The sequence below is a fragment of the Cotesia glomerata genome, linkage group LG2 (assembly GCF_020080835.1).
Source record: "Cotesia glomerata isolate CgM1 linkage group LG2, MPM_Cglom_v2.3, whole genome shotgun sequence".
Lineage (NCBI taxonomy): Eukaryota > Metazoa > Arthropoda > Insecta > Hymenoptera > Braconidae > Cotesia > Cotesia glomerata.
In genome coordinates, this window is record NC_058159.1 from 7,278,363 (window position 1) to 7,305,889 (window position 27,527).

The following is a 27,527-nucleotide window of genomic DNA, read 5'->3' on the forward strand; positions in this document are numbered from 1 at the left end:
AATGAGGATATTCTTCCCCTCGGTTAGCATAGAGATATCCCTTTCATTGTTCGGTGGCTCACAGTTAATACTCCCCAGTGATTCTCTTGCGGGAAACGATAACGGGGTAATTACTTTTACGAGGTGCGGCTCGGCAACCGCTTTCCTCAATTAATAACAATGGCCCCGCTTACACCTGTGAATTAACGCTTCTACTCCTCGCAGTTACAACCAGGCTCGAACAGGTGTGCGCTAATGCCATCAGACTTTCCTCACCCCCTTCCGAAAATTCAAATTTAAACAATAAATTTTTAAACTTTGTCCAGTAGCGCCGACATAACTTCCGACTGGGTATCTATGCGTGCAAATTCTCTTATCAAGGTCACCCCAAGCCTCGATAAACTTGATAAAGCAAATATTTTTGTTCGCTGAGAAACGACTACTAATAATTTATAACCCCCAGCAATTACGTAAATTATTTATAGTTAAATAGCGATTAATTTAATTGGGTTTCCAGTCAGATTGTGTAATATTAATTTGATTATAATTTAAGTGTCGTAACAATATTTTATATTAAATATATTTTATTAAATACATGACATTTGTTAATGTAACTTTTAATATGAATGCTTTATTAATTTATTAACGTCGTTATGTTTGATGAGGATTAATGGTAACGAGTTTGTTGGATAGATCTGCTAAATGAGGTGAGAATTTATAATGCGTAGTATTATTATTAATTCATTATATGTATACTCATCTGCCGTATAATTAAAACACCAGATGGATTAGAGGTATTAAACCGTGTAAATGTTTGGTTTGTCGTTTGATAACCCCCAAGACCTTGCAGTTACTTTAAATATCGTAGAACTTTATCTATAACTAAACTTTGTCTATACACATAATATATTATATGATACATATCATGATATTTTATTCTTGTCGGTGCTTATATATCAAATATGTTGTAATAGAAACAAACTTTAACTTTATACAATTATATTAATTACAATAAAATCGATTATTTGTTTTAACTTTATTATTATCATTTTTTAACTTTTAATTGGCAATCTTTTAACTTTTTTTTTTTTTTTTAATTATAAAAAGCAAAAAATTTGAACCAAGAAAATTATTTTTAAAAATTGGACCAAAAAAAATAATTCGAGTTTTATTATAATTTTAGTGTTGGAACTTTAAATATCCATAAATATAAATATAAATACTGTAAAGGCTGATGTGATTATTTAACGAGAGGTTTTAAAACACCTCACGCGTCGCTAGATCTCCTGCTGAGCATAAAAGTCATTATATCGTTTTTGTTGTACATATATGAGCTGGCGTATAGTAACAAGAGAAAATAATGTAAGAGAGGCAAGTGACAAGAGTCTTTTAAAAAACATAAGGCGTTAGTTTAATGAGGGTATAGAAAATAAAAAATAATAAGTTTGTGGAATATATAAAACCTGAAAAAAAGAAGCCAACGACTGAAAAAATATTACGCTTTCAGGAGTAACGTGTGAGAATGAAAAAATATGGCAAGCGGCGTATAGTCGCCTGGTGTAAATAAATGTTGAGATATAAATAATTCTCGTTTACCGCTGGAGAGTTTAGCCCACGCGAGAGACTCGTGTTTACAAGCTAAATGAGCCACGATTACCGATTGACCTTCCCGTGCTCCTCCTCTATTCGCTCTTCCATTCATTGCGGGTCTTCTTGTATCTTATATATTACATATATATTGTGTTCTTTGTTTTACGCGATAAATTTTACGGGATGTGTAATTTAGAGATATCTGTTATTTTTTTCAGACGGAAATATCTAAGAGACTGAATGGAATAATTGCTCAAGTCCTGCCGTTTCTATCCCAGGAACACCAACAACAGGTACTCACCGCCGTCGACAGAGCCAGGCAGGTTTCGATGACTGATCTCAACTCTATTGTCGGGGTAATGTATCTTTATTTATTTTTTTTCCGTTAAAAATTTTTATAAAATAGCCAACTTCCATATCAAGCTTAATAAAAGAGTAAAAATAAATCTTTAATTTTATATATCTTCTAGAAAATTGGTACGCTAATTATTAGGCCTTGTAAGAAAAAAATTAGTCTAATAGTTGATTAAGCTTGATAGAAAATACTGACAAATAAGCTTCTAAAAAGTAAAAAAAAAAAATTATTTGTATTTGAAAAATTAACTTTTTTGAAGCGAGACGAATCAGCGACCATGCGCCATCTGTCGGAAATTTTGACACTATTTTGATACAACAATTACATCTGGCTTAATATGGCCACATTGTATGTCATTTTCATGACAAAAAAAAATTATATGTCGACATTTTTCCGTCTTTTGGATTTTAGATTGAAGATAATAATTATTGGTAGTCATTGTTAATAAATTAAGTGGAATAGAAGAGCATATTTAGCAGAAGCTTGAATTATAATAGTTACTAAGCGTCAAAGAGCGTAATTGAACGGGTTTAATTGTGTTTCCCAACACGCACCCGCCACATCCGCGGACAGTAATAATTGTTAATCGATTCACGAACCGGCGAAAGAGAGAAAGACGCGAGTAATAATAATAACAATGATTATGACGATGATAATAATAATAAATATTTGAGCTTGAAAGAGAAAGCGGGGGGTGGGTGGTAGGGGTTGATGTTGTTTCCACCGTAGATAGAATAATATCTGCATATAAAGTGGGAGCGAGCGAGAGAATGAGGGAGGACATGGATGATGTGCTATCGGGCATGCATTGAAATTCAGTAGCGCACGTTATTCGACACCCAACGCGGCCAGACTTATTTCGTAGTGTGTATTACACCGATAAGCGTTGAAATTGGCATTCAACCGTGGTCCCGTATAATTGAGTTCCGAGTTGGTACTCGGTACTGTCGCTACTCGCTACTGCTGTAGTTGGATGGCTGTGTTGTTCGACGTGAATAATTTCCCGAGTTTCCATTCCCTCTGTCTCTTTCTATTTCAAGCGCACTCTATTCTGTACCAGTTATTCTGACGCTACCGAGTCATCTGTATCTGTATCTAGCTTCTGGTAACATTCCTCGTCCTTGTTTCTAGTTTGTCGCTTCTCGTTTCACCTATCCTGCTACTTGCAAATAGAAGGTACATGCACAGCTAGCTATCAGTTGACAATTCTGTTAAATGACGCCTTAACGCTCGTTGGGAACTTTGAGTGCTAGACACATTAGATGACGGCACCAGGGATTGCCGTCAGTGTCACCTTTAACGTGCGACAACCTAAACCACTTCTTACTTTTCGATATAATCCCACTCCGTTTTATCTTTACACTGAACCAGCATTAACAGACACCTTGTTCCTACAGAATAAACAATTATTATCTTAAGAATTCCTTTTAAGCTTTTGTTTTTTGAGTCAAATTTTGGTGAAAAAATTTTCTGACAATGTCTAAAGCGTTTATATATCATTTTTAATATGTTATGATATAAAAAGTGGTCTAATATTCTTAAATACGGTTTTTTGATGATAATTAGTGCTGAGAATTTCCGACAGGTGGCGTATGCTCACTGAATCTTCTCAATATAAGAGAATTAACTTTGAAAACTTAAGTATTAAAATAAAAATCATACCTTTCGTTTTTCCAAAGATCTTAACTGTATTTTTTTTATTTTAATCAAATACTAAACCAACTTTTGTTGACTAAAACATGATAATTTACACCCATTTTCTATAAAGTATATAAAAATAAAATTTAAAACCATCATACTTATAGTTAAAATCTTTAATTACAATATGATTAGTATGAAACGAATGAATGCATGAAAATTTGTTGATAAAGATAGTAAATAAATAATAAAGAGTAGAGTAAAACAAGGAAGCAAAATTAACGCCATATCCTATGAAAATTGGCTCTTTCAACCGCACTACTCTCGCCCACTGAACTAAACATAACCACCCACGCCGCAGTACAGGTAGAATTCAGCGTAGAGAATGGCGTTATACGGTTGTATGTATGAAACAGCGAACAACCGAGGACGAATAACAACAACCATCCGGAATCCAATTCGTGTTTTCGCTCTCTATCTCGTCGCTTGGGAAATTTAAACTTGTGCCCCTGCACAGTTCTCTCTTTTTCTCCCACGCTCTCAACTGGCAAAACAAATACCAGCCGCTTACAACATACAATCCGTGATGGTGATCCAACTAAATCGCTCGGGAATAACAAACACATATCTCTATATGTTATATACAAACGTTGACAACTTTAACAATGCTAATAATCACCCAGAAATACTTTGAATTATTAACCGGAATCATTTGACTCGGGTCAACTCTGCACAACTGGGAGTATTTTGCAGAATTTATCAAAACAATGTCTACCATCCAAATAAGTTATACCATGAGGTTTAGTTTTTCTCTCGGCAACATACGAAATTACTCAAGCCAACGATTCATGTTCCGGAGTAACCAGCTTACAAAGACTTAGCAACCTGACAGATGAGAGACAGTGATATAAACCGCATGAGATTGGCAGAAATGAGTAATCAGAGCAGAGAGCAAGCCCATATGCCGACTAAAACTCGTCTAATTGCAGAAGTGGATGTACTCAATAGTGGCAACAGCGACACGTCTGTACACGTGTAGAACTGCCACGAGGCGTTGCTCGGTTGCACGAAAAGCCGGAACAGAGCTGGCTCTGTTCATCCTCGAGAGCTTAAAGGGGTGCAGGGTGAGAGAAGCCGTGTGATAGCTGTGTATGTCCTAAGGGGTAAACGCCGCTCGCACACCGGAGAGAGTGAGAGGACAAGTAGTTGACGGGGTTGATGCTGGTGAAGTAGAGTAGGGTGAAGCAAACAGACTGAAGCGCCAACTCCATGAATATGTATTACTCAGTAAACAGGGGTTGAATCAATATTTCGTTTAATAACACTGCACATCAGCTCCGTCTGAACTCCCAAGCCGAAGAAGGGTGTGGGTATACACAGAGGGTTGCCGGAGTTTAGTTGAGTTTAGTTTAGTTGCCTACCCCCTGGATCACCCGGTCCTTCATCGGCAAGATCTGCAAAACACACGGTACACTAGTCATCAGCAGCTTCATCCAAGCCATGCATCATCTAAAAAGGGGAGCCACTTTTATTGGCGAAGGGCTTCTTCACAGGTTGGATAACTTTGTATCCTCAAACTTAAATTTAGGCAGTTGGCTGTATCTATCTATCCATGAATTGGATTGTATTGTGTTGGATGTATAATATAAGTTTACCCCGGCACGCTTTCACCACCGATGCGCCAGATTATTCACGGCGCGTTAAACCTCGTTTGGGACTATTACGTTCCGTTTGGTGCGCACGATGCAATCCCCATCACATCAGTCCCTATTATATATATATGGAGTTACCACTGAGTGGAAGAGACACGTTTTTGGGGGATTAATTTTTGCTGATTGTGACATCGGCATGAGTGGAAAAGAGGGTAGCTTTTATATTTATAAGTATTATATTATATACATACACAGTGGCTGGGTTTTTGATGAAAAGATTTTGAGGGGTAGAAATTCGGAAGGGGAATATAATATAATATAATAAATACTACACTTTCATGATGGGTGATTTATTTGATGTGGGGATTTACTCTCAGATAACTCAACAGCTGGTATCATTCTTGGATTTATTTGGGTTATGCTAACTCTGAGATATCGTCTCTGGATTCGATGATAGCTTGATTTACTTGGTTTTGAGTGTTTCTGATTTATCAATAATTAATTCTGTTATTATGTAGTTTTGGTACAGACATTAATTATCCGGGATTTAGATTTATACCAAGATAAATGGCAATATTCATCGGATCAAATATTTATCATCATTATCCAGTTTATCACAACATTCCAGCAGTTTGCTATAAAACCCTCTTTTTTATTTGGAAAAATAAAAAATAAAGATTATTTGATAAGAGTGAAAAAATTGGCGAGTAAAAATACCAATTATTAATGATTGAAAGCAAAGTAAATATCTAAATTGGTGACACAATATTTGCAGAACTAACCAACAGACAAACAAATCCCTTGTCCATTAGTTCGCAAAAACAAAGAACAAAAAAGATAAAGAAGAGCTTACACGCCTTCCTCAAGCGAATACAATCCTCGAAATTAATTTGTTCTTGTAGCGTCAGTGCATTTTGCAGAGCAATAGGCTTAATGGACTCGGAATCCTCGCCAGAAGTTAATGCCAGAACGAATTACTGAATTCGCTTCGGGGTTCATTCTCCATACATATATCTAAGCGCTAAGGGCGTTTTCTACCCTTGGCGAGTATTATTGTCCTGGCGAGAGAAACATCTCTGTGGAGATCAACGAGGGTTCAGCCGGGCTTCCGGTGTGGCCACCAACCCTTGGCTGTATCACCAAAATAACTATCACAATCGCCATCACACATATATAACAACCCGAGGGATAAAATTTAGGGAGATTTCGGGATTTGTTTTCACCCTAACGAGTAGTACCATTGACTACCACTGGCGGCTTACAGCAATATATAAGACTAAAAACTACTCGACCCCTTATTTCTTCCCTCGACTCATAACCAATTCTTCCTTGGCAGAAGTTCGAAGCCAAAAGGGGGATCCAAGAATGGTAGGCTATATTTCGTTGCAGAACCGAGGGAGACCTTCCACTAAATGCCTAAGTGAAATCCACGATAAGCAGAATTCGCGCCCGTAACGAGTTTATCGAGTTTTCTGGCAGAGCTCAGGGTGGTCAAACCATCCCCAGCTATAGTTACTTTCCTGTTTTTAGCTACCATCGCTCAGTGGTGGGTCTCTGGAGCCTCAGATACCTAGATCGTCCCCCGATATTATATCTGTATCTGGCGATCTACATCCCCATTCACATCCTTTGTTGAATGGTAAATGAGTACGATGGGTCCCTGGCTGGGGGATTAATATACATACATGCCCTATAAATGCAGGGAAACCCCGACCCTTTCATCCAGGGTATTAGTCGCTCTCTTGGTGTGTGTTTGTCAAGCGCAAGACTACTCAATAGGCAATAGGGTATAGACTGGAGTCGAGGGAGGGTTCCTGGCTCAAACATCATGTCAGGTTATCTACGACACTGCGGTTGCCACTATCCGAGTGCAAATTGTCCACGTGCTAGACATCGACGGAACACACTGTTGCGTTTAATCGGACGCCCCCTCGAGAAGGACCGACAGGGGAGTCCCTGAGCCTTATTAGTCGATCCCCATTTGATATTCTGTTACTCCGACTCCATAGGACTATATTGAACCAGTGTGTTGGGGCTTTTTTCTCCTGATTGGGATGACTAATACCCTAATCCCTAATCCCATTCAGATATATTGGACGTCTCATTTTAATGACCTTCCAACTATTTTTATATTGAGTGGCTGGTTGTGATGGGTGAAAGCTCTTGAGTGATTTATGTTTAGAAAACTGTTAATCCTGTTAAGTCTCCAGACTACCACGCTGGAAGATATAGGGGCTGGCTTATTTAGTTTCCCTAATATGTAATTAAATTATAAATTAAACTTTTGGTTTTTGATTTTACAGCAACAGAGGCCAGACATACCCAGGCTGTTACAGCAGATGCACGCCCAGCAACTACCGCCTGGAACTGCGATGGGGCCTCATCCAGGACTACCTGGACTTCCTGGTTTAGGTCAACCTGGTGGACTTCAGGTCCCTACATCCGCTTCCGCGGCGCTTCTTGGCCTTGGGCTTACACCGGGTGTTGCTACAACTGCTGGTAGTAATTCAGCTCATCCACTTGCCATACTTGGAAAACCGGAACATCATCGGGGCCAACCGGATGATCTCAAAAGCAACGGAGGTATTATATAAACTCATTTATTATCATTTTTTTTTTGTTTTTTTAACGTGTTTTACAACAATCTCATCAGTCTGATCGCGAGCCCAATTTAAAATTAACATTTACAAAGCCAACCATTTATTTTTATTTACAACGTTATTAAACGCGGGAAGGCAAAAAACGTAAAGGCTGAATGGATGAATATGAATAATACATGACGAAAAAAAAGGTTAAAGTTAAATAATGTACGCGATTAAAATCAAATCACACACTCGAGATTGCTATACGGTAATTTAGTGGATCGGAAATTTTTTGTCGCCTATGCCGGTTTTTAAATTTTTATTTTTAATTTTAACCAGAGGTCTCTCGCGCTGGCGTTAGCATTCGGTTGTTCGACTGGATTGGAATGAGGGGAAAGGAAGGGTCTCTTTTTTTCTATTAAAATTCCACCCCTTATATAACTGAGTTGAGCCTCAGCCCTTTTCTATCCGAAATGGCTGGGCAAGAGAGCGCCGCCAATTAATCGTAGCCAGGTGCACCATCGCCAGAGCAACCAGCAGAGACCCGTGCAAAAAGTAATATTTTTTGTCTGCCATTCCCCATTGGCTTTTTTCATTTTTTCCCCGTTCTCACTGGCCCGCCACCCTTTCCATCCTCTCCATCTCGTCGACGAGTCTCATCCTGTTTGATCTCCCAAACGAGTGGTGGAAAGTGCCCGGGAGCAAAGAAATAGAGTGCTCGGATCGATCAGAGCCCACCCACCGCTGGAAGGGGATTCAATGAATAAAAAAATTTATATACGTACGTACCCGTATAAAGGGGTTGAAGAGGAAGGGCGCATGCCGAGGGTGAGTGGGAAAAAAGCGCGACCGGCGAGAACAGTAGAGAGTCGAGGAAAAAAGGGAAAAAGTAAAAAGCACGTTCAGGTGGAAATTTTCAAAGCGATATCCGCTTTCGAAGCGAGTTTGCCGCCAAGCTGTGTTAGCGAACACCCTTCACTTGTGTGGATCATTTATGTGTGTATGTATGTATGTATGTATATATTTACGCGAAGGGAGAAGAGAGGGATTATAACGTACGGATGGTTTTGTAAAAATCGCGGGCATAAATATGCATGAAGATCATTTATACAGGCACTGACGGGCGAGTACACCATCGTTATTGGTATTCTCGCCGTTACTGACGCATCCATGCGCTGTCGACGCCATATTGTCATCGTTGTTCACCAGGGAATAATAAATACACCAAAAACTCATGATAAAATTTATATACATATATACCCATTCCGGTTTGTACATCGACTAAAGTCACCGCGACAAACATAATTGATTTTTCATTATTAATCTCTGTCTGTTAAATGATTGATGTTTTTTTTGTAAACATGTTTTGCTAAAACTTACTCATATTTTTACACTAAATTTTTATCGTTAAATCAATCAAGCCTATTTTTGTTAAATGATATTTTTTATGAATATTATTCGCCAATTTTGGGGTATAAAATTTTTTAAGAACATTTTCTATGAAATACTTATTTAAAAAAAATTGTAATTAAAAAATAGTTGATTAAAATTATTCAGTACTAACCCAGACCTCTGTTTTTGTTGCAGGGCTCAGTTCGACAGAGGAACGACACGTGAGTAGTCTTTTTCTTTTATAAATTATTAAAATAGGCAAGTCCCAGATTACTTTTTTTTCTAAGACGAAAAATGAATCTTTAAAAGTAAATAACGCTCGCGATTTACGTCCGCGGTTCTATAAATGGCGTAGGAAGCGTTCGAGGAGGCTACACCGAAAGAATAAGCGTAATGTAATATATAATAATAACAATAACAATAACAACAAGTATAAATAAAGCGAAAATGAAAAGAAAGAGGTTCCAGGGTTGTAAGTCTGAAGTCTAAAGGAGAAGAAGCGAGCAGTAGATATAGGGGTGAGAGAATAGCCTCGAGCGACACACGAATAAGTAAAGTGAAGGTGAGGATGAGTATTATAGGTTTGCCAACTCTGTAATCATCGTAGAACCGCGTAACCGCCCATCGACGCCCTCTCATTCTTTTCCCATTTTATTTTATCCTCTTGCACTTCACTCAGTATCTCAACCTCTTACATTTATTTTCTCTCTTTTTCTTTATCTTTCTCCTCTTTCTGTTAATACTCCTCCGGGTTCCCTTTGGCAATTCCCTCTTGTATCTCGACACCCTTTTGTCTTCCTTTCCACCCTAAAATTCTCATCGCGTGCTCTTTTATTCTCCGTCAACCCCACACTATTTTTATCTCAGCACACTCATGCTGCGTCGCCGTTATAAAACTCGGTACTTATACTTGTACTTTTGCACACAACACTCGACTCTCTGTAATCACCGTCCCTCCATTTTTTTTATTCCTTTTATTACATCATATTCCAACCGAATATTGTAGAAAAATATTCTTTCTATTTACACAATAGTCGATCTTAATAATCGAATGATGCACTGATAGAAACATTAGCTTCACTCGAGAGAAAAAATTTTATAATAAGCCAAACAAGAAATTTTTAGAGTCGAGAAAAAAAAATCTTGGTTTAAAAAAAAATTTTTTTCTCCCAAGAAATTTATTTTTTTCTTTATTGTAATCTTGGTTTAAGAATTTTTTTCTCGAGTCAAGCTAACCTTTCTACCAGTATGTCTATTTTAATCGACTAACTGATAAATTTTCATTCTCATCCTCGTATCAATTAATTAAATATTAATAATTATAATTAATCCATAGCAATTATTTAATTAAGTCAAGCGATTCTAATAAACTTGCGATTTATCGCGTTATCTATTTAATTATACATACTGTATAACTATATCAATTAAATAACTCATTAATATTCCATATCTCACTTTCTCTGTAACGAATACTCTTCACATCGCAATTATAATACATATATACGTAATAGTAATGTAACATTCACATTGAGTACTAGCACAGCTCACCGCGTAAATTTCAATCGGCAATCAACGCAATTACAACTAAATTCAACTCGCCGCATTATGTACAATAATTGAGATGCATAAATACACATTTACGTCCTTGTACATATATAACGCAGGCACAGAGTGTAGAAGCACAACCTTGCTAGTTGAAAAGAAAATCAATTTCAGTAATTAGTACATCAAAGCGATTATTAATTACGTAATTATAATGGAGTCGGAATAATATGCGATAAAACTGTGACTCAAAATTAATAAGTCTGCAGTATATGGATAATATCTATATTGTATAAATATAAATGCAATTAGTTGTTTTGGATTATGATACACGCGAACGGTAATGGATTGCATTTTAATAACTCAGCTCCTTTTTTGGCTCAGTTTTAGTATCGCTTTGATTGAGGAATTTAATATTCATAGTTGCCCGGTATTCGGTAGTCGGCGTTTTTAATAATTTTGAATAAATTATAAATAATTTATAATGTGGTTGTTTTTTGCAGCGAAGCTCGATATCGCCAGGCGATAAATACAGCAGACCAAGAACACCCCAAGATTCACATCACGGACATTCACAGAACCACCACGACCATCCGCTGCATAAAAAAATGAAAAAGGAACAGGACAAGGATATTGGACATGTCAGTTATTAATTTATTTACTTTTTTTTTCGCTGATAGAATTTTTAATTGTTAATTCATTAATTTACACAGAAAAAAAGGTTCACTTGAGCCAAGAAAATATTTTTCTTCCTAATTATTTTCTTGAGCGAAAAAAAAATTTTTTTTTGACACAAGAAATATCACTTATGCCAACAAAATTAATTCTCTTACTTAAAGAAATACGTATCTTGATCCAAGAAAATTTATTTAAATCAAGAAAATCTTCTTGTTTTGAGAAAATTCGGCCTCTTGCTCCAAAAAATTTAGTTCTTCATAGAAGTAAATTTTCTTGTCTTGAGAAAATTTCTCTCTTGCTCCAAAAAATTAAATATAAAGATAGAAGTAAATTTTCATTAATATTTTTATTGATTAACATGTCAAATGGGAAGATCAAATGATATTTCATCATTTTTTTTCATTCAATATATATGATTGCACGCTAAAATAATATAAAATAGGGATCAAATACTCAAGAGAAAAATTTTCTCAAAGTGAGATAATTTTTTTCTCAGCTGAAGTAGGTAGCGCTGCTTCCCTGAAGTATCTAAAAATCTTGATCAAATATAATAATTTATTGTATCAAGTATTTATGATAATTTTAATTAAAAAAAAATTACTTCCATCAAGAATAGAATTTCAAAAAAAATTTTTACTTCAGCCAACACAACTTCGGTCTTCCTTCATGCATCCAAAAATTTTCTGGAGCCAAGAATTTTGTTTTCCCGTCAAGAAATTTTTCTTTCTGTGTATTTTTAATAAAAAAATATTATTATTAATAATTTATTAAATCTCTTGAAATTTTTATTTGTTCAAGTAATGAAATATCAAATAAAATTTTGACTTTTATTTTTTATTCAAAGTTCCAAATTAATTTTTTATTAACAATTAAAAAATATTTATTATTATTATTTATTTAATAAATATATATTAAATCATCGGATGTTAAAAAAAAATTTTATTGAAAGTTTATCAATTAAATTAAAAAAAAATCTTATCAATATTTTTCTTTAATTAAAATATTAATAAAACTTTTTAATTTCTAATTTTTGACACAGAGTGACGGTGAAAAGAGTGACCAAGATTTGGTAGTAGACGACGCAAGTGAAGAGCCAACGAGCCCTGTAGTAAACGGAACCACGTCGCCGCGGGAAAACGGCCTCGACAAGGTTTCCTCGTTGAATTCAAACGCCCAAGTTAAAAAAGACATTCCACCTCACTCTCCCAGGAGCGGAACGAGCAGCAACGCGAGCACGCCCTCCGCGAAGAAGATGGAGGAGCGCGAGAAGCCAACGACGCCGATTTCAAAGCCAATGACGCCGACCTCAGCCTCGGGGGGTGTAAAGGCCACGAGCTCGAGCAAGCTTCTCCAAGGACCACCACCCCAGGGAGTTGCTGGAGGTTACCCCTCGCATTACCCTCCGGGACCTCCTACGCATCATCTCCCACCCGCGGGGCTCCATCCTCATGTAGACATGATGGGCTACAATGGATACGCCGCGCCACGGGGACCACCTTCGCTTCAGCAGCTCTACGATCCTCATAATGCCATCAGGGCACCCGCTGGTGCTGTTGGAGTTCATGGAGGCAAACCGTAAGTTTTATTTTATTTTTTTTTTTTTTTATGATCTACTAATATTTTTCTCGGTTGTTAATACTAAATTTGTACGCTGAAAAAAAAAAATTAACTTTTGATCCAAGAAAATTATTTTGAATCAAGTAAATTTTTTTTTTTTTTTAATTTTTTCTCTTTAATAAAGTTGATTTTTTTAAATAAAAATATCAACTACAAAATAACATCGATAGCGATGGAAATATATAAACAAATAATCAATAAAGGTTACTGACTAGCAACCACTGATCAAGTTGAGCAAAGTCGATCAGTCTTGACAGTCCCAAAACATGTTGTGAATAAGTAGAACAAAGTCGAGCAATCTTGAACAATCTCGAAGCTATACTGATTGCCAGTCAATAGCCTCAACTGATTTGTTTGTCTGTAAAAAAATTCACAAACAAACAAATCAGATTATTAATAAAAAAATAAATGAATATATTGATTTATTAAATGACATTTGAAATGATATTTGCGCGACTAATGGGTAGTAATGTACGTCTGTTGTTTGGTTAATGTAGAGCTTACAGCTTCCACGTGCCAAGCGAGGGTCAAATGCAGCCCGTGCCATTTCCACCTGATGCGCTTGTCGGACCGGGAATACCACGGCACGCGCGTCAGATAAACACTCTCACTCATGGCGAGGTTGTATGCGCCGTAACCATCTCAAACCCCACCAAGTACGTTTACACTGGGGGCAAGGGCTGTGTCAAAGTCTGGGACATCGGTCAGGGAGGCCGCAGCACCGGTCTCAATCCAGTGTCCCAGCTGGACTGCCTCCAGCGCGACAACTACATCAGGTCGGTCAAGCTCCTCCCCGACGGAAGAACGCTCATCGTCGGAGGTGAGGCCAGCCAACTCAGTATCTGGGACCTGGCGAGTCCCACGCCGAGGATAAAGGCTGAATTGACGTCTGCTGCGCCAGCCTGCTACGCTCTCGCGATATCTCCAGACTCAAAGGTCTGCTTCAGCTGCTGCAGTGACGGAAACATCGCCGTCTGGGATCTCCAGAACCAGACACTCGTCAGGCAGTTCCAGGGACACACAGACGGCGCCTCCTGCATAGACATCTCCGCAGATGGGTCGAAGCTCTGGACCGGCGGGCTTGACAACACCGTGAGGTCTTGGGACCTCAGAGAAGGCAGACAGCTCCAGCAGCACGACTTTACCTCCCAGATATTCTCACTGGGGTACTGTCCCACCGGAGAGTGGCTCGCGGTTGGAATGGAGAACTCTAACGTCGAGGTCCTCCACGCGAACAAACCCGACAAGTACCAGCTTCATCTCCACGAGTCTTGTGTCCTGTCACTTAGATTCGCCTCTTGTGGGAAGTGGTTCGTCTCCACCGGCAAAGACAATCTACTTAACGCTTGGCGTACGCCTTATGGTGCCTCCATATTCCAGGTGAGTCTTCTTTTTATACTGCTTTTATCATTTATTTGTTTGCTCAGTGTTTGGAGGTTGAAAAAAATTTCCTCGGCAATCACAATATTTTTTGTATTTTCAAGATAGTACTCTTGATACTGTAAGAGTCAAATGTCAAATACAAAGTCTCATTTGATTTACGTAGCAGAAAAAAACAAATAAGTTTTTTATAAATTAGTACTATCACAATGAAAATAAATTTAGCAGATATTTAATCATTTTTTGAATTTTTTTTTAAAATAAATTACGGCAAAAAAAATTGACATGTAGAAATTTTAATAAATAAAAAATGCAATTTTTTAAAAGTAATTTTTTTTAACAAATTTGTTTGTTAAAAAAAAATTAAAAAATTCTCTAGTGATTGCTAACTTTAATGTCATACTATCACATACTTTAATTATATTATTTTTTATTAAAATCTGAACGGTACTTTTTGTAAAATAAAGTAAAAAAAATTAACGACCTAATATTCACAATCAAAAAAAAAAAAAAATAATTCACTTGTACGTGAAAATAAAATTTATATTCATATTTATAAATAAACAATCACCTTAAATGCATATTAAAAAAAAACGTAATTACATTGTATTGGAATATAATGAAAATTTGGTCAAGAGGGCAAATCATTAAGCGTCCTCATTTCTGCACAATTACGTCCTTGAGTGAATGCTCATGCATTCATGTTTACATGCATGTTCCTCGACCCACGTTATGTTGCAAGTTGAGTGCTTGATACATATATCATAAATTCTATTTACAATTTACAATACGCCAGATTAAAACGTACAAGCGAATTAATATTTATATTTATATTAGTATTAGTATTGCTCGCCCATTTAACGTTCGTTTTATTTGACAACATTGATATATCGATAAAACGGTAGTGTTTGGAGTTGATAGAGCCCAACTTGGTTAAATTAAACCTACAGAATATTAAGCTCGGCTTTGATGATAGTTTTCCACGTTTAATATCAATTAAAATCCACCGGTGAAAGCAAAATAAATAATAAATAATAATATTTGAATGAAAAATTTTTGATCGGGCTTGAGTGTCAATTAAAATAATTTGTTTGTAATTTCAGTCAAAGGAATCATCGTCAGTATTGAGCTGTGACATTTCTGCTGATGACAAATACATCGTTACCGGTTCGGGTGACAAAAAAGCAACTGTATATGAAGTCATGTATTAATAATAATAATTATTTATAAAATTATATTTAATTGTAGGATTATTATTTTAAAAGTTTTAAATTTTAATCGACGCGACAGTTACGTTTGCCTTTATGTCATTGTAAATATATTTTTAATTAAAGTTTGTTATTGTTGTCGGCAGGATGATAGTGAAGTGTTCTGTGAAAAGTTTTAGTATTAAAATGATAATTACTTTAATAAACATTTAAATAAGGTTAACGGCAATTTGCATTAATATATAAATTAAATATTAAATCATTGTGAGATTTAATTTACCTTTACTTTAATTACACATTTAGATTTTTTTTATCCGAATTTAAATTTAAATTTAAACGCTGACATAATAAGAAAATTTTATTTATATTTTAGCAATTGTTGGATTTTGTTTCTACGATAGATTAATCTTTTTTTTTTTTTTTTCAAATTGTAGTTAAAATAAACTTTACATTTAAATAGTTTTAATATTAATAAAAAAAATAATTATAAAATTATTAATAAAATGATATAACAATAACGTTGTTACTTAGTGTACACATTGTATGTATATATATATATATATATATAAACGTTACACATACTGTCATATTTTTATACGTTATAAGGTGGATAAATAAATAAAATACCAATCTCTTTTTTCTTATTTTATAAATGTAAATATTATAAATTTGTTTCACGTGTATTGTTTACTGTAAGATGCCGAGTAAACGAAAGATTTTAACGAAAATAAACAATTTTAACACTTAAAAAATTTTTTTCCTATTTCTTTACACATCCTAAATCAATATTTACATGATAAATAATTTTAGTATTGTTAAAATATTTTTTAAAAATTAAATATCCATTTTTTTGACTAATTTTACTATCGAAAATTACTATAAATATTTTAGGACATTATATACTCACTGACGGAATTTATTGAATCAGCAATGAGTAAATAGATCATGGAAGAAATATTCCCGCTTTTGATTAATAATAATAAATCCCAAACTGTACAATAACCATCAAGCCCATTAATATAAATCTATTTACCCGGAATCAGCATAAATAAGTCAAAAAATATTCTCGCTCATTTAGAATAATATTTACCGTACAATAATTCAGTCTAGTCTAAAAACAGAGAGTTAAAAGTGAATAGAGTGATAGAGTAGATGTAGATGAATCCTAATAAAATCCAATCGAGATTAATTTGAAACGATAAATTGGCTCTCAGCATAATACACACACATACATAATATGTGGTCAAAATGGTGTGATTTGTTCATCTAGTAGATAATTACCAGCGATGGGATTCATATGTGTAGAACGAATCAGCATCATTCCAATGTAGCGCACACCCAGAATAGTGGAAATACCTCGGCGGCGGTTTATTGATAAAATGTTATTATAATACCACTCTCGTCTACTCTGCACTTCTATCTCTGTATACATTTTGAATATGCGAGTATATCCAAGTACAGACTACATGCAGCGAATTTGATCTGGCCTCTGCTCCACACCGTTCTACATTTTGCCTGTGTAGATATATTTGTATGGCAATGTCATATGCGAAAATAGCAAGCGGAAGTGGTTTTTAACCACGGGGGAAAAGAGATAGACTATTTTGTCGGACGTAAAATATCATACATGTGTGTTGGGTGTATAAATATACGAGGGGATTTATTCACCATTTTCAGTTAGTTTCAAAATATTAAACGCGTCAATTACGATTGCACATTTACGTATAATTCGGGCAGCAGAAACCCGACAACCGACAGCCGACACCCAAAATATATATTCGTAATTTATATAGTCGTTGATTGTCGTGTAAAACGATTGGTAAAAGCGTATACACGCCAGCAGATGATTGTATTGGCTTATGGATCAGTGATATAATTCGTCTAGCCCTATCCATTCATTTCTCATTCAAATATATTCTATTCAAACAATAATTCCATCATTATTCCCTTTTTCAATCATTTTAATTCACAACTATTCATTATATTATTATTACTACTGATCAATATCATAATGATCCCAATCATGAGAAAGTTATTATTGCTATTGATGTAAATAATTGAGGTTATAATTGAGGATGGTTTTACTTGTATCACTGTAGAGTGTTTTACAAGGGAGGGTGGGGAATTATTGTCTCTCCACTTTTTTCTCCGCATTATAACTCTCAACCACTTTTTCGTCCCCACCCCCCTGCATGTCGGGATTTTTTCTTTCATGCCCGACACACATGTGCTGCGACTGTGGCCGACTTACGCGTTATAATCAGTACCTGCATTTGCATTACGGTCTTAAATAGTATGGAGGTACTTCTATAATGACATTTTACCTCCATAACTATACGGGAAAACCACAGAAAACCCGACCGGTACAGAGGCTGGCAATGAAACGCACATATTCTTAGTTTATAATCATTGAAAAATATTGGTGCGCGCCGGAATCGAACCCTGGTCCCACTCTTTCGAAATGCAGGTACCGAGCCGATTAGGCTATTGCCAATCCTTATTGATGTAAATAATTGATTCAAAGCAAACACAAGTGGAAAAGCGCATTAATTTACCAAACAAAAAGATATTTCTAAGCGCGCAGTAGCCCTATCGGATCCGGCCCTTGCTTACCAAAGCATTGAACCGGGTTCGAGTCCGGCGTACACCAATTAATATTTTCAATATTTAAGTGTATTATTCTGCTCAGCCCAAAAAATAAAACGAGTTCCAATATCAAAAGTTTACCCCCTACCGTAGTCGCTCATGACCTTAGTAATTTATGCGACTTTAAACAAATTAAAAAAAAAAAAAAAAAAAAAGATATTTCCATCACACGATAGCCAGTCAGTCATTAAGCACATGTTAGTTTTTAAAATAATACTCCAACACTGCCGCTTAATAATTTCGTCAGATGAATTCCGTTCTATCAGCTAGAGACGTAAGCGTGTAGCGCATCTGACTGGAGAATAACGAACCGAGGATCGAGGATTTAAATTGCACGTCTAATAGCGGCTTTGTATCCTAATAATTAGTACCTTCATGCCTCGTGGCTACATAATATTACTCCGTCTCTGTTGTAAATTTTTTATTTATCTATTATTATTATCATCATTATTATTATTATTGTTGTTGTTGTTATTACTCGTGAGATAGTCATGAGTCACGATTATAACGAGTCAATTCAACCATCTATTCAACTTTACCCACGAGACTTCGTGACGGACTTTTCTATCTTCGCGTCGTGTCTAATCTTCCCTCGACAGACTCGTCATTATCTTCAGCCCACATATATATACAGTCATTTTAAATCGAAACATCCGTTCTCCAGAGATTATTATTATAACTGAGATAGAGATGGGAAAAAATATTTATATTTAGATTTTTATACTCTTATATGTGTATGAAATTGATTAAGTACAACAATAATGTTACAGCCAGTAATTTATAATTTATAAAAAAAAAAAAGAAAATAGATTATATCTCAACACACAGAGGTTATTATTTCACATGTCAAGTATTTATTAAACTAATTATCTGAGCATTAACAAGAGTGTATTTTTGCAGGCATTAAATAATCCAGAACTTTGAAATATATGTATATATTTTAGTGTAAAGTAAGTGTTAATTATTGGAACATCGTACACAAACCAGCAGGATATCACAGTCAGAGGCAATCTCCTGTTTCTCACTCGCTTACATCATATATATGAGCATATATAACTCGATTTCCAGCAAGTTAAGTTAAGCATACAAAGCATCCACCGGTAGTACATATAGAATATATCTAACTTGCCTCTGGGTTTACTTTCCACAATGTATATACTGAAAATATATTGTATAAACATGAAACCAAAAGCGATTTGCCCTCCCGCTAGGGTAAACTCAGTTCTTGACGTTATGCGCGACGAGATCACGCGAGCAATTTACATGCATGCTAGTAACTGCTGATGGTTGAAGGCTGATGGTGGTGCCAGTGTTGTTAAGTCTTAGGACTGTGAAAATCGTTAGGAACCGAGCTATTCAAAGCGTATGCTAAATGCAAATGCAAATACTAAACCTAAACGTCAAACCGGTGAATTAGTATAAAGGGATGTATAGTGGAACATAGAACCCGTCCAACTATCACGTCATAGGTTTATTTTTTATTTTTTTTTTTTCGACATACTTTCACCGACAAATAAATTTAAATTTTATTCAAATTTTCCCGCCTTGGCTTTACTCTCACTAACCGATTGTTTTATTCGGCAAACTCATGTCACGTATCGAGTAAAAATATTTCGCCCGGAATAATAAAATCCTTATGCAAATTTTTAGTCATATATAGATATAGATATATTTATAAATTTTATCCGTTTATAGCGTGATAATGTTATTGGAAAGCCTCGTGCGTACAAGCAGTTACAGTTTTAGGAGGCAAGTCAGGGTGGAAAGGGAGTTGGGAAATTGGCACATTGTATTGAGACAGATAGAGCCTGTAGGCAGACAAAGGGTGCGCGGCGTAAAGAGACAGACAGGAATATAATCTGAATAGACGAAATACAAGTGGGAGAGAACGATTTAGTACGTGCGAGAAAGATAAAATAAGCGCGCTCTAGCGTCCCTCTGCGGTTCTCACGGCGGCATACTGCGGGAGCGCCAGCAAATTAACAGCCACGCAAATGAGCGAGTTCACGCCGCGCAATCTACATACTATAGTATATAGTTTCGTCTCTCTACTCTATATATACTCTGTTCGTGTTGTTACTCGACTCTGCCGTGTCTCTTGATACAATTGGACACTAATAAACGCCCGTTTGGAATTCACCACCACTGTACCTTTATAACCCTCGTTATACACACACCTCTTTCTCTTTATCTCTATCCTGCTTATTCTCACTTTGCACACTCTGCACACCCCAAAGCGCAGCTGTACTAACTAGAGCAGGATAGACGACCCCTTTAGGTGGTCCGTCAGCCAGTAAACCCCGATTCCCCTTTTCAATAAGCAATACCCGGCGCTGATTCACGTTTAGCTCCAGTCATGTATGTATATCTTTAAACATAACATCATCTAACCATAGAAATCCACTAGAGCTCCCCATCCGTGTGTGTATGTACAAGGTACACACCTTGTTCGGTGGTTGTTTGATTTAACAACGACAATTATAGGATATTTTGTATGCGTGAATAGCAGAAGAGCTGTTACGTAATACACTGATAGATTTACGCTAATAATGTAGTACTTGCTAAATATACACACAATCATATAGATGCGTATATGTTTTTAGAATAATGTGTAGGAGCTATGTGTAGAATCTACTAACCAACCGGCAATTGTTTGTAATCAGTTTGCCTTTGTGCTCTCATCGACTCCATCTACAACACTACAATAAATACCCTTTCTATTAACAACAAATTTGTATCACTGCTGATGAACAACATATCGAAACTCATAATTACCATTGAACACGTAGAGCAGATGACTCGTGATTGGCTGTCATGTTCCGCGAATTAACGGAATGTCCTCCAATGTGTCGGCATTACAGATAGATCTATTCTTACAATTAAACCGACTAAATTAAAATAGTAATTGAAAAAGGCCATCATTTGTAAATTTCCCTTGAATTAAAAGTCAATTGTTTTTAAAATCAATCTTGCTAGTATTTAATGAGAAATGGAGAGATAAAAAAAAATTAGAAAAATGGTTGACCCTGAAGGCCATCCCTGCAACGTCCCGCTAATTCCATACCTAGGCGCTTAAAATTGCACTTATGATGTTTTCGAGCTCAAAAATACAATTTATGTGTTCTTTTGAGCTCTCTGAGCTCAAAGAGATAGCTTTGCTATGCTTTTGAGCTCTTCGAGCTCAAAAGTCTTATCAAAATTCGATGAAACACAATTTTACTAATTTTCAAACTGCTGTAACTTTTTAATAAATCAACCGATTTTCACGCGATGGGCGGCGATCGATGTGGATTTTTGAGTTCTATAAATGATTTTGAACAAAAAAAATTGATCTGATGAAAAATTTCGGAGTTATTACAAAAAAACACTTTTTTCGATTTTTTTCGACAACGATATCTCACGAACGCATCAACCGATTCTGACGCTCTATGTGGCGATCGATGCGGGATTTCAAGGTTAAGAGCTGATTAGTTTTTGAAGTTGATCGGTTCAGCGAATTCGGAGATATTTAAAAAAAATGAAAAAAAAAACAACTTGTTTTGTCATGTTTTTTTCACTTTTTTGCAATTTCTCGAAATCTACTGGTCCGAATCGGTTCCAACTTACAGGAAATCTAAGTTTGGCGAAGCCCTTTCGAATGACACCAACCGCGATGAAATCGGTCAAGCCGTTCAAAAGTTACGAGAGGTTTACACACACACACACACACATACACACATACATACAGACGTACGGACATCATCGTGAAAATAGTCAGGAAAGCTTCCTAGGACCTCGAAACGTCGAGATCCGATGAAAACTCGATTTTCGAAAAACGGGGTAAAACCAATAACTTCCCGATTTTTGAAAATTTTCAATTTTCTTAGCGGGAAGTTAAAAATATACACTCTGGGTTTTAAAAATAGACCACTCATCGTATTAAATCGTATATCGTATTAAAAATAAAGACGCTTAAGACTTATAAGAGTTAACATTAATAAAGACCCACATACTGATTAGATTAAATACTTAGTTATTCCAAGTGCTTCAATAGGTTTAGTGTTATACCCACATGACGAGCGTTGAAACATATTAAGAGGCTTACTCGAGTTTCAGTCCGGTATAAAAGGGTGTTCGAGGCATTAGTATGATAAAAGCGTGTTACACATTATACCTCTGGATATTATAAATACCTATATGTAGTTAGTTGGTTGGTCGGTTGGCACAGCACAGATTGGAGGTCTAGGGGATTTGAGTTGGAGGATGTCGATGATGCCAGAGTCGAGAGTCTACGGAATAGGGATTCTCGGTGGTGTTGGGTGTTGGGTGTTGGGTACTGGGCGTTGGGCGTTAGTTGCCGGGGTTGGAGACCTGTTTCAGTTCCTGGTGGGCTGGTGGGCATTGCCAGTAGCTGCATCAGACAAGACTACTACGTTGATCGTGGTAGTAGATAGTAGTGGTGGTTATCCAGATAGCAGATAGCTAGGACCGTGGTCTCGTTTGAGGTTTGACCACCCTTGTGGTGCTGGTGCCCTAACCACCTTAACCACTATACCGCACCATCCGCAGCTCCACTACACTACTACTACTACTACTGCTGCTAGTGAAACTATTGGTGTAGCGTGCAATGAGCGAAAATGTCGCCTCTTGCTGTTGGTTCCAGTTTCTGTGGAGCTATATCGCTCCCTAACCTCACCAAACCCCTTCCCCTTCCTTTGTACATACATATACTGGTCTTCTCTTTTCTAGAGCTTTTGTCTGGCCACTTTTAGCTCCATTTTATCCAGCATTATTATTATAACGAATATAACAGTTTACATTTTCGATTTTGCATGGATGAAAGTGTATAAGTGGATTTTATTTCGAGTTTATACAGAATGATTAATGGTACTGTGATGTTGAGTTTTTTTAAAACTGTTATTAACAGATTTAGAGGCAGTAACAGTAATTAATTCCGATTTTGAGGCTCATCATCATCATCATCATCGGGCTCTTGGTAATGATTTTTTGCTGAGAGAGTAATCTCCGTGTATATCTGCCGGAGGGATTCCGGTTGGATCGCGTGTAAATCGGCAGTCGATCGGCTCGTTCATTAAGTCGCGGAAGATTCCGGTAATGAGACGATTATACAAGAGGGGATCGAGAAGCCGAGAAGATTGAGTGTCAGAGTGAGAGGATGCATAAAAAAGGATTATTCCGGAGCTGAAGGGTGACAGAGGAGGAAGCGATTCAGGATGAAACAAGAACGTATCAGCAGAAAACAAAGATTAAGTGGCAAAGTGATCGACTGAGTCGTTGAAGCGTGAAAGCAGCTACGAGGAAGACACTCCCGATTCTCTTTTTATTTAGCTCTTACACTCTATAATATAAGTATGCGTATAAGTATTGTACTCCTTTCTTTCTAAATGTGTTTGACTGTGTGTGAGTGTAAAGTGACGGGTGTACTGTGCAGATAATAATATTGGATGCAAAATGACAAGCGTGTGCAGCCGGTGCATACTTATAACACTTATGGCCCCCCGGAGGATAGCCGGGTGCTTGGATTGGGTGTACAAGCACACTTGACACGAGTACCGAAGTATGTTCCACCGCATATGTGATACATGCTCATGATGATGTACCTAACGAACCAAAATGATACCAATTCTTGATTCGCTTGGCCGAGGATGTATTTTGCGATAACATCTGACTGAAAATAAGTGATAAATAAAGTAAAAAGGCCGAGAATGGAGTATCCAATATGGAAGATACGAGGGAAGAGGAATAAATAAAATCCGGGTACAACACGTAATTAATGCTAATTGACGAATATTTTTTATTTTTATCACCTCGGCTGGCTGTGTAATAAAGAAAAGTTGTACGCTGTTAGTGGTGTCAAGAATACTACCTCTCTTCTTGGCATCTTGCATGGTGGGCGACAGCGTGTGTACACAAATGGATACATACATTATATCCTCTGGCAGACTTTCTGAGGGTAAAGTCTTCTCCTTCTACTACTTCTTATTCTTATTCTTATTCTTTTGAGGAGGTAAAGAATGTGTATATGCATCTGTCTGTATGTGTGTAGTGATGCCGAGAAGTGTACTTTAATACAAAGAAGAGTACGTCATCGAGGAAGAAAGAGGACATTAAAGGTCTGGGTAACATGTTTGAGTAGGATAGAGTTTTGAAGCGGTGAGAAGTGCTGAGGATGAGAACAAGATGAAGACTCGAGTGTGAGAGAGAAAGATAAAGAGGGAAGAGAAGAATGATGACGACGAGACTCGAGGACACGGAAAGGTTTGATTGTGAGCCAAGTCTGAACAAGTTTTGCGAAGGTGCAGAATAAGAAGATGGTGGTAAAAGAGGGTAAATGTATAGGATAGTATAGTGTGGTAGGGTATAGATATATGGATGGCATAATAGCTCCACAGAAGGACAGAGACCGAGAGATTGAAGATGGAAATGAGACTGAATAAGCAAGCCAGCGACGACAACGAGTGTGGAATGAGAAGTGCTGGGTGAGATAGTAACGCGGCCGACTACACATACGGTAGTCGCAGATCGGCGAGGCAGACAAGGGCCCGAGCAAGCAAAATGGAGGGCAGGCAAGCGTGGAATATAAAAGAAAGAGAATTCATATCTCGTCGGGGGATCTTGCTGCTTTGCCGCTGAGAGACTGTTTTCTGAAGGGGAGCGGCGAGGTCGAGAGACAAGAGACAAGAGACGAAGAGGAGTCAGCTCCAAGAATTATAGTTTGTCCACGCGCAAACGAGATGGCGCGCCACAGTCAGTCTCCTGTTTTCTGTTGGTGAAACGAGGATGACACTAGTGCTGAGTTTATCCGTCAGTCCGTGCGGACTCGGCTCCAGCCAATGGGAGGACAATCCCGGCCAATCGGACTCGAGTTCCAACAGTGCCACGGCTTGTTCTTCGCGGAACGGGGAGCTACTCTCAGCCGAGACTCTCAACTGACGAGCCACCCAAGGAGCGAGCTCTTTTGTTTCCTCCAGCCGTCAATGTACCCTGCGTACGCACAATAAGGGTCAGGGTGTACCTACCTACCTCTAGATCTTGAGTGTACGCTTAAACCTTAAACGTACAGCACTATACTATAATGCGTATTTATATTATGTATTATGTATTATGTCTTATACTAAGATGTATATGGTGGATCCATGGCAAGCAAGGTGTGCTTTCTGTCCGTTGGTTTGTTCATCGGGGCTCCGCTGCTCTCGGTGTGACAGGTGAAGCGGCTGCAAGATACGACAGAAGGTGGATTACAGGTAAAAGGAACAGAGACGAACAAGTATTAAGTATAAAGTGAGCAAGAAGATGTGGGGTTATTGTAGGCGCGTGACTTTACAAGCGTCCAAGTAGCTCACCGGTGAGGTTATATATATATATATATATATATATATATATATATATATATATATATATATATATGTGAGCTGAGTTTAAGTTATAAGCCGAAGTTGGGCTCGAGACACCGATCAAAGCTGACGTTTTTGGCTCAGGTGGAGCAGCTGATCAATCAAGACGGATATGTCAAGCTTTCACGCCTTCGGATTTGTGTAGGAATAGAATTCTTGATGTTGATAGTAGGGCAATTGTGATTTGATTATCATCATTATTGTTATTATCATGATTATTATTATTATTGTTGTTGTAATGATGAAGATGATGATGGGAAGATACAATTATCAAGCGATACGTGAGTCATTTGGTTCTATAATTAGATATTATATCTCGGATCAGAGTGGTTAAAAGTCAGGAATGGGCTCGAGGAGTTTATGTATGAGTTTATGCGAGTATGTAATATATAATATCAGCAAGACGTATCTGAGTTATGTCTACTTAAAGTATACAGTGTGCGCTAACCGGAATGCTCCTCGAGTCTTGATACTTGAAGACAAGTGCGTGGAGAGGTGCCAAAAGAGGGTGGAACGGTCGAGTACGAAACACTACTTGTCTGACCTGTCTTCCAGATACAGCACTTGATTCTTTTTCCACTCTCAGTGGAATCTATCTGTACATATTTATACTTACATGCTATGTACTTGCTGTACGTGAACAAGAGGATACTTGCTGGCAAGACTGAGCCACGTACCATGTACTCCATCGCTACCACTGTAACACTCCCACGAGTGACAGATGTCTGGACAAAAAGATTTTGGCAGACTCGGCAACTGAACCAGATCAGAGGAATAACAGCAAAGAGAGGAAGAACGGATAAGAATAAGAAAAGATAAAAAAGATGTGTCAGATACGTCAGCACGATTGCACCACTGGACAAATTATTAATCCTTATATAACAATTCTCGAGTAGTCCGAGTATCTCGGGTCTTAATTCCGGCAAAAAGAGAGATATTGCTTGGACGGGAGTAAAAAATAAAAAGTAAGAAGGAAGAAAAAGAAAACTCTAAATAGAAGACTGCACTTCTGGCACTACACCGTACCACCGGGATACTTTTCTTTCCGCTACATTGTTTTGTTCCATTCTTGTTTACTTGCGCTCCCATCAATTTTATTCTTTTACTCTATTTACTTTTTATTGCTTATATTCCTTTTTTTTCTTATCCTACCCGTACACCAGTATACAGGCATCTTTTACGGCCGACTGTACAAACAGACCGCACTTTGTTTCGTTTAATCACTTTTGTCAAATCGTAAAATCTAACGTTTATCTACTGGTTCTTTTATTTGTTTTTTTAAACTACTTCTTATACTTTTATTTCTATTTGTACTTATATTATTATTCCTATCACTGTTTTTTATTTTTTTATAACTTTTATCGAGTTAGCTCCGACAGATAAACGCGCCACTCTAATGTAAAAGACAAAAAATGTCTAACACTAGCACTATTACACTGAATTAGTACGTACTAATGTATGTATGTTCTGTTTATTGGACTAGAGAAAGATTGATGTAATAAAAGTTTATTATTATTGAAAAAAAAAATAAAAAAAATAAATGTATATCTATTACTGGGCTGTGTTATATTTATATATGCAATAAAATGGTTTATTATGAGCAAATAGCGTATTCATACTTTTAAACTTGCACAATGATCGGGCAACACATTTATATATCATATGTACATGTTTAAGATTAACTGGCTGCGTATGCCAAACCCAGCATGATTATTATTAATCTTCGATAATCAATCTTAACGTTTGATTGTGTGATTAGTAATAATACATTCGATGGTAAAAAAAAAAAAATTTACCAAGTAATTACACAACCCAGCTGCGAACTCGTGTTTATATAATCCCACACAATACACTAATCAATATTTATTTCCCAA

General features: G+C 36.9%; 1 protein-coding gene and 1 long non-coding RNA gene across 2 annotated transcripts in view; one reads left to right on the plus strand and one right to left on the minus strand.

Annotated features, from left to right (window-relative positions):
* LOC123259322 (protein groucho-like) overlaps positions 1-16,365 on the plus strand; it is a 36,314-nt gene extending 19,949 nt beyond the window's left edge. The window contains exons 5-11 of the mRNA XM_044719689.1: positions 1,788-1,925; positions 7,518-7,797; positions 9,384-9,409; positions 11,234-11,371; positions 12,448-12,983; positions 13,523-14,405; positions 15,509-16,365. Coding sequence (XP_044575624.1) covers positions 1,788-1,925; positions 7,518-7,797; positions 9,384-9,409; positions 11,234-11,371; positions 12,448-12,983; positions 13,523-14,405; positions 15,509-15,616 — 2,109 coding nt within the window. The 3' untranslated portion in view covers positions 15,617-16,365. The remainder of the gene's footprint in view (positions 1-1,787; positions 1,926-7,517; positions 7,798-9,383; positions 9,410-11,233; positions 11,372-12,447; positions 12,984-13,522; positions 14,406-15,508) is intronic.
* Positions 1-27,527, minus strand: part of LOC123259325 — a 103,909-nt gene that overhangs the window by 1,339 nt on the left and 75,043 nt on the right. The window lies entirely within an intron of this gene.